Raw genomic sequence first — 8,412 nt, forward strand, 5'->3', positions numbered from 1 at the left:
GCCAGCACGCTGAAGTGGCTGCTTTGTGGACGGCCCTGTGCCAGCCCCTGCGAGCCCACCCCGTCCGCCTTGCCACCCCGTGAGGAAGGAGGGGCGGTTCCTGCCTTGAGGAGCTTCCAGCGGGAGGAGGGCCAGGTGTGCACAGGGATGCATTTGATACAACAATACATTTTATTGCAATGGTTGTAAGATGGAGGCCCATGCCAGGTGCTGGGAGGACGTTAGGGGAGCCACCAAAGCCAACCAGGGGACAGTTTCTAGTGGTGCCAGACCCTGGGGTAGGTAGGACTGAAGGACAAGAGTTCGCTGGCTACTGCAAGGCAGCGAGGGCCCTCCGGGAAGAGCCTGGCCTGAGCCACGTGAGAGGTGAGAAGCCTTAGAAGAGGGGTCCCAGCGGCCTTTGGTTTTATTGTGTTTTTTTGTTTGTTTGTTTTAAAATATTTATTTATTTATTTTTGGTTGCATTGGACACGCGGGATCTTTTTTGTTGCGGTGTGCGGGCTGTTCGATGCGGTGCACGTGGGATCTTAGTTCCCCTGCATTGCAAGGCGGATTCTTAACACTGGACCACCAGGGAAGTCCCTCAGTGGCCTTTTGGTTGAGGCTCTCCAGGCGCACACCTGAACTCCCCCGACCTCGTCTGCCTTCCCGAGTTTTTCTGCTCTGCTTTTGGCCCCCAGGTCCTTTGGGGCTGAGTCAATCACTGGTGAAATACAGTAATGTTCAATCTTGAAAAGTCTGGAACTAGCTCGTCCGAGTAAAGAGTTGGTCACAAAAAACCTACTAGGTAATTACATAGTGTGGGTAGGAATATTTTCCTTTTTTGAAGTTCACTGCAATAAACAATTTGCACAGTTTAAGTGTATTGGGAAAGGAAGATAATGCAGGTGGGCTGGTAATCAAATAGATTATATATTTGATTATATAGAGATATAAATTAAATGCGTTTTAATAACTAACAAATATTTATAATTAATTGTTTAAAAAGAATTTTAAGTGCTCCCCAAAGGAGTCTGAGTTTTAGGAGGGTGGCTCCAGTCAGGTATGGAGCTGGGCTGGCAGGGGTGGGGGCTGGTGCTTGGGGCAGGGGACCCCCCTGAGGGGCTGCTGCTCCGGTCCAGGTGAGAGGTGGTCGGTACACGCTCTGCCCACCGGCCCTGGGCCCCATCCGGGCACCTTCTGTCTCGAGGAGGCATTGCCCTGCCCGGGCAGTGGCCAGAGATGGAGGAAGGAGAGAGGGCAGGTCACCGGGCTAAGGAGAGGAGGGAGGGTGATGTTGGGGAGCCCCCTTCCGGGGCCAGGCGGTAGGGGGACAGCAGGGAGGGAGTGCCCCTAGGCTTGCCTTGGGGGGTGATCCTCCAATTCTGGGTCTGGCCCGGCTGGCTGGGTGATCTTGGACAAGCCCCCTTCCCCGCTCTATGCCTCGTCTGAGAAATGAGAATAACTCCCTTCTGCAGAGGGGGGCCGTGGGGAGCCATGGTTGCCAGGTTGGGGGACTATTTGGACGAGGAGATTCCACAAGGCGTGGCAGGACCGTCCCTGCGGCTGCCTGGACCCCAGGGCTGGCTCCTCTTTCCGTGGCCCCTCCCTAGCCAGGCCCTCCTGGAGCGGGGGCGGGGTGCAGTTTTCCTCTTCAGACCCCTCCCATGCAATGCCAAATCCTTGGGGCCAGCAGATTCAGCCCCTAAGCCTGTCCAACCAGTTGTCTCGGAGAAAGGGGGCACGTGGGAGGGGCAGCAGGAGGTGCCAGAAGCAGCCTCCCCAAGCCCAGCACGCACAACGGAGCCTCTGGGGCTCTGGATGCTGCAGACAGACCCTCGGACAGACAGACAGTTGGACGCTTGGCCTGGCCATGAGGCTCAGGGGGGGACAGTCTTCTGTTCTGATGGCACTGTTGCTGCTGCTGACCCGCCTCCATCCGGGGATGAGTCTGGGTGAGTGAGGGTTGGGCAGGGCAGGGGTGCCCACTGTGCTTCAGGTTTCAGGAAGACAGACCCCACCTCCCCTGGCCGCCTCCTGAGCCCCGAGTCTGGGGACTGGGTCCCAGGTGGGTCAGGGGAGACAGCCCACCAGAAGAGGTCACAAGAAAGTCACCTGTCCCCCTACCTCCCCCCGCCCCAAGATTGGGAGCAAGGAATGCTTCCTCCCTCTCTTTGGGCTTCTCATCTCTGTGCCTCCTGAGCCCGATTCTCACCAAATGGCTCCCTCCTTCCCCTCCTCCCCGTCCCCGTCCCCGAGGAGAGGTTTAAAGTCTTCAAGGGTAACACTTACCCCAAAAGAAGCTCTCCAAGGGGGTCTACAGGCATTGTTCACTGTCAGGCTGTCAAACTGGAGGGACTTAGAGACACAGCCCCCATCCCCCCCATCTCTGCTGCTCCGTGTCTTTCCTCTCTTTTAAGCAAATGTTAAGTACCTGCTGTATGCTGTGTGCCCTGGGCCTCAGCGTTAGAGCCAGGAGCTCTGAGAGAGGAGGGTTCTAGCCCTGAACCTTTGGGGTTGAGCTGAATTAAATGGAAATGAATTGCACTGAACTGAACTGAAAGAGGGATAGGGTTCTGGAGACTTCCATAAAGCTCACCTCATCTTTCTTCTGCTCTCCAGTATCTGGGGCTGAGGGACATCTCAGGGGGCCTGGAGAGGAGTTAGGGGTTCTGAGCCCTCCAAGCAGAGCAGCAAGGCTAGACAGGGCTGTGAGGGGCTGAGAGGGGGACAAGTTCTCTAAGGGGAGGGAGCCTTGGGGCGGGGCGGGAGGTGCAGAGCACTGGGTGGGGAGGAGAGGCCGCCCTAGGATCTGAGCCAGGACACTTCCTCGAGGCCCACCTCTGGGCCTAGGGTCTTCCTGTGTCACCCCCCCACCACCACCACCAAGCCATTCATTCCTCTCATCAAGCAAACCAACCTGGACCGTGTGGATGGAGCTGGGGGGGACTTGAGAGGTGGGTAAACTGAGGCCTGGAGAGTGTCAGAGCTCAAGGTCACTGGGCTCTGTCAAGAGTCCAGCCTAGGGTTTGGGCTTGGGCTCAGGCTCCCCCAAATCTGAGTGTCACCCCAGCAGGACCTAAGACGCCTCCCCAAGCAGAACCGTGCGTGCAGCTGGGGAAGGGTCTCCTGTGCCTCCACCTGCCCTCCTTCCCCAGGCCCTGCCCATCACTGAGACCCCGGTGACGCAGGGGGGCAAGCCTCCCCCCGACCTCCCACACACAGCGCACAGCGTTGTAGCAAGCCAAACGCTGGGATGCAGAGGATTGCAGCAAGGAGAGGGTTAACTCTCAGGGCAGCCAAGGGAGGAGGAGAACTAGTCTCGGATCTGTCTTCCCCAAGGCAAGGGGCTTCGGGTGTTTTGGGGATGACGAATAAAGAAGCAGGGCGGCCTGAGACGTGGGGAGTGTGGGGAAGGGTGATTGGAGAAAGGTGTGGTAATTGTAGTTCTGCACAGGTGTAACTAAGCCACATGCATCTGCAGCTTGAAAAATGGAGGCTTTTTAGCACCATCTGCCTCTGCCGGTGGAGTTTTCGGCCCTATTTTCGGCTTGTGCCCACCCCTAATAGGCTCCCAAAGGCAGGGGCCAGGGGCTGGACACGGAAGTGGCAAGGAGCACTCCTGATTAACGCCTGACCAGAGCTCCCAGGAAAAGCCCTAACTCCTCCCACTGACTGGGGCTTCCAGGGCCATGAGCCCGTCCCCCCCAGACTAGGCGCTGGGGTCTTGGTCATCCTGTTGAGCCTCTTCTCTCTGCCCGCACCGGCCCCAGAGCGCATCAGCTATGCGCCCCAGTTCTCAAGCGCCACCCTGGCAGGGAGACTTACCCAGTCCACCTTCACACTGGAGCAGCCGCGGGGCCAGTTCAGTCACCTTAACATCTCCGACTTTGACGCCATCTGGCTGGTGTTGGCCCACAGCAATGGTGGGTGCTGCCGGGGCAGGCCTCGCTTTCCTCTCTGTGAAATGGGCAGGCGGGCCTGAAGGGAGCAGGGGTGGGTGCTGCCGGGGATGTGGCCTGAGGCTGTCTGGCCTGGTGGGATGGGGTAGAGCCCATGCATCCCCCACCTTCTGACCCTCGGTGCCACCCTCAGCCACCAGAATTTCACTGCCCCACGGAGGGTGGAGGACACCCTGGTCCCTGCCAACTTCCCCCAGACGGGGCTACTACGTCACACTGAGGGCCAACCGCGCAGTCTACCCGGGCGGCCAGCCCGGCAACCAGCTCTGGGTCCTCCATGTCGGCAACGATACCCACTGCTCCCCGATGACAAGGGGCTGCAACCACCCCCTGCCGGGCCCGGGCCCCTACCAGTGAGCGGCCAGCCCCGGGCTGGGGTGGGAGGGCTCCTGCCTGTGTCCAGGACCTGAGCCTGGGTGGCTCCCAGCTGAGTGCCTGGGTTCCTGGCTCCAGTTCTGCCATTAGGAGGTGGGGGCTGGGGCCAGGGAGTCCGCGGTGAATTCTTCCGTCTTCTTGAACAGAGGGCCCCCAACTTGAGCCCCCGCCCCCGTGGGCCATCGGGACCATGTGGGTGGAGTCTCCCCATCCAGGCAGAGTGGTGGGCCCTGGCCCCATCTCTCCTCATTCAGGGCTTGATTCGCTGATGTTCTGTGCTGAGGCATCTAGTCTGCTCCACACACATTTGCCAAGTGAGGACACTAAGGGTCCCAGAGAAGGCAAGGGATGCACCCAAGGCCACACAGCTGAGACATGTCACAGCTGGGATGGAGCCCCTTCCGGTGGACTCTAAGACTGTGCTTTTAGCTCTAGGCTGTTCCCCCCAGGCCCTGGGAGTCAGGGGGACAGACTGACAGGCACCAGGGTTGGAGGGTTTCAGGTCCTGGGGACCCCCCCACCCCCAATGCTGGGTCTCCTGTTCAGAGTGAAGTTTCTGGTGGTGAGAGACAGGGGACCCATGGCTGAGACAGAGTGGTCCAGTGAGACCCGCCTGCAGCAAGGTATGGGGCCAGGTGTGCAGGTCAAACTCCAGGGCTGGGGGCCCAGGGACCTGGGGACTCCTGAGGACTGGGGGTGGGTGGGGAGGAATGGGCCAGCCCCCAGTCAGTCAGAGCCACCATTACCATCCTGCTGTCTGCAGGTGCCCCTCCCCAGGCCGCCCGCATGCCCCGCCCCCCTTGGGCTGGGGTGAGAGGTGGTTGGTCTGGAGGCTGTTCCAGGTCCCCCTTCTCAGGTCAGATCGCTTGCCTCCTTCTCACCCCGCCTGCCTGTGGGCCCCTCACACCGTCAGCCGAGGCACTCCAGGCTGCCCCAGGGCCCCAGAGCGCGGGCACCGTGGTCATTGTTGCCATCCTGTCGGTCCTGCCGGCCATCCTCCTCACCGCCCTCCTCACCCTGCTCATCTACACCTGGTAAGTGGACAGGGTCGGGACTGCCCTGGGAGGGCTGGAGTCCCTGTCCTGGGCCACCTCTATCCCTTCCCCACGCCCCAGCCCAGGCCCCCAGCCCAGCTTGTTCTGCTGGAAGGGTCTTCCCTGAAGGCCGAACAGGGGTAACAATTATTGATCAAGGGATCCCCAAGGTTCTAGAACCTCTAGGTGGGGTGTTTGTGTGCATTAACCCCTCCCTCTCTTGTCCCTCTGCCTGACACCTGCTGAGGCATTAGCGGGGGTGGGGGGGCCACATTTTCTGAGTGCGCACCATCTGCCCCCTGGTGGCAAGAGCTGGAATTGCGAGTGGGAGCGCAGAGCAGATGCTCCAGGTGGAAGACATCCAGGTGGTGGTGAATTGCTTTTAATCTAAGCGCTGAGCTTTGACTTGAGCGCTCAAGGCTTCATCTGGGGCCTGGTGGGGAGGGGGTGTCCACCAGGCTTCCTGGAGGAAAGGGACATCTGGTCCATGACGAGGATTTGGAGAGGAGGGGGAGGGAAGCCGGTGGGGAGGGTCTGGGGGCAGAAGAGTTGCCAGGAAGGCCTTGATTCCCAGCTGAGGAAATGGGCTGTATGCTGAAGGCCAGAGAGAGCCAGGGGCCAGTTGTGATCAGGGGAAACAGGCAGGTGATGTTTTAGAGGCACCCTGGGTGTGGGGAGTGGAGGAGGGGAGCGTTGCGGTGGGGTGATGACAAAGGGCAGGAGACAGAGCTGGATTTGTGAGGTTTAGAGGAATAGCACTCCAAGCTCTAGGCAATAGCCATCGGATTTCCATCAGGCCCTATATTCTTCATTCTCTCCGTCTCTCCTCCCCTCCCCCTCCCCCCTCCCCCCCAGCTATGACACCTGTGGGAGCACATCCATCTCTGGCCCAGGGGAGCTGGTGTGCATGAGAAGATATAACACCCACCACATGTTCAGCCCTTCAGCCGAGCGGGGCTTCTGAGAGGCTCCAGGGGGCCCCCATCTGCCCCTCTGCCTCGCCCCTGGTCCAGGCTGCAGAGCATGGGCTGGGGGCGTGCCCTGCTGCTTCAGAGCCCTGGGAGAGAGTGTTTCCAAATAAGGAAGAGGAGGAGGGTGTCCTTAGTCCAAAGCTTGGGCCTGTCCCTGTCAGAAATAAATGTCCCCATTATTGGGGACAGCCCCCTGAATGGCTGTGTCATTGTACACCTGGGCAGTCTCCCTGCATCCCTGTCCCCAGCTCCTCTTGGGAGGACACAGCAACCGGGGGTGAAGCCCAGGGTCCTGGGCCAGCTGAGCCATTGGGGCAGAGCAAGCCTCTCTTCTGGCCTCAATGGCCCTGTCTGTAAAGTGAGGATGATTCCAGTGGTCCCACTGGGCCTGATGAGGCTAAACCAAAGAGGTGATCATGCTCACCTGCCCTGCGTGTCTGGCACTTGCTGCCATCCGCCCCCCCCCCACCTCCTCTTCTTCTTTTTTTAAAAATATTTATTTATTTATTTATGTATTTGGCTGCACCGGGTCTCAGTTGCGGCACACGGGATCTTCGTTTCTGCGTGCGGGCCTAGTTGCTGCATGCGGGATCTAGTTCCCTGACCCCCGATCGAATCGGGGCTCCCTGCATTGGGAGCGCGGAGTCTTAACCACCGGACCACCGGGGAAGTCCCCCCACCCCCCCTTCGTGGTCTCCCTGCAGCTGGCCTCTCCTCCTGGCTGGAGGACTTAGAGCTTCTAGGCTTCACCCCGACCTCTGTGCTCACTCCAGGGTGGGGGCGTGGAAGTGTGTGAGAAGCTGCAGCTCCTGGAGGTGCCTGGGCTCAGACTCGGGCCCCAAACCTAACGCAGGGCACCAAGCACCTGTCATCATCCACTCCACTCCAGGCCAGGCCCCCCTGGGGCCAAGGTGACCCAGCAAGGTTCTGTCCTCAAGTCACCCACCGCTGTGTGGGAGAGGAGGGGAAACCAGCCAGCACAAGGGATAGAGGGAGTGCAGAGGTTTGAGAGCCGGAGGAGGCGTCCTGAGCAGGCGTGGCCTTGGAGAAGGGGCCGCACTGTGGCAGGTGGACCCGGGAAGGGGACCCAGGCAGGAGCAACAGCGTGTACAAAGGCCTGGAAACCACGGTGACTGCTGGGTGGGCAGGTTGGGGACAGCTAGAGGGTGGGGTGAGGGACCACAAGGAGGCCAGGGGATGCCCCTTGCTACGTGAAGGGCCTTACCCTCTGGGGCATGGGGCAGGGAAGGAGGGCTCTGGCTGCACGCCCAGGTGCCTGTGTCTGGGTGGTGCAAATGGCTCTAATGGGTTTATTAAGCCGGTACACACACATCTGGCTCTTGCTGTGGAGGAAATGGTCACATGACCAGCCTGGGAGGGGCAGGGAGGGGAGGGGGGCACACAGAATTCCAGCCTCTGCCCAGCTAAGCCTTGATCTCTCCACAGCCTTTCCAGAGCAGCCATGAGCCCCGACCCTGGGGCTGGGTGACCTTGGACAGATCACTTACCCTCTCTGGGCCTGTTTTCCCCTTAATGTAAAAGCGAAGGTTGACCTGAGTAACTCTAAGGCCCTGCACTCCACCAGCACCCAGTATGGCTTGGACACTGGCAGGAAACAGATGGTACGCTGTCTAATGGGGCAATTGAAAGCATTTACAAAGGTGTGGGCAGCATATTAACGGAACCCAGGGCACCGATGGGGCCATAAGCACTCCTGTCCCTGAAGGGCTGGTGGTGTTTCCAGAGCCAGTGAGCTGGAGCCATGGGCAAGGGTCTGCCTGGCAGGAGCAGGGGGCTGTAGGTAGAGGGAGCCGGGGGACTAAATACCCCGGCCTTTCTCCTCTGGCCCTTCTGATCGTGTGCTGACCACACCTAGCCAGAAGCAAGAGGGCAAGGGGTCTGGACGGTGTGGTCCATGTGCCAGCTGGACCTGGGTGGGTCCAGAGCAGGACAGAGAGGGGCCAAGAATGGCCTTAGAGGGTACTATGATCTGTTTTTTACTCACAGCACTTCTGACACCAAATGTGTGGGGGTTTTCTGTTTGTTTTTTATTTTTATTTCAGCCATGCCAAGTGGCTTTCAGGGTCTCAG

General features: G+C 59.6%; 1 protein-coding gene across 1 annotated transcript; it reads left to right on the top strand.

Moving 5' to 3' along the window:
- The first annotated feature begins 1,783 nt into the window (after window positions 1-1,783).
- Window positions 1,784-6,314, top strand: UPK3BL2 (uroplakin 3B like 2). Its single transcript, XM_059898716.1, is given in 7 exon segments — window positions 1,784-1,934; window positions 3,753-3,909; window positions 4,075-4,138; window positions 4,140-4,294; window positions 4,863-4,939; window positions 5,230-5,350; window positions 6,206-6,314. Coding segments are annotated over 7 exon segments (765 nt in total). The 5' UTR covers window positions 1,784-1,852.
- Window positions 6,315-8,412: the final 2,098 nt, after the last annotated feature.

This window comes from Balaenoptera ricei, chromosome 15 (genome assembly GCF_028023285.1).
Source record: "Balaenoptera ricei isolate mBalRic1 chromosome 15, mBalRic1.hap2, whole genome shotgun sequence".
Classification (NCBI taxonomy): Eukaryota; Metazoa; Chordata; class Mammalia; order Artiodactyla; family Balaenopteridae; genus Balaenoptera; species Balaenoptera ricei.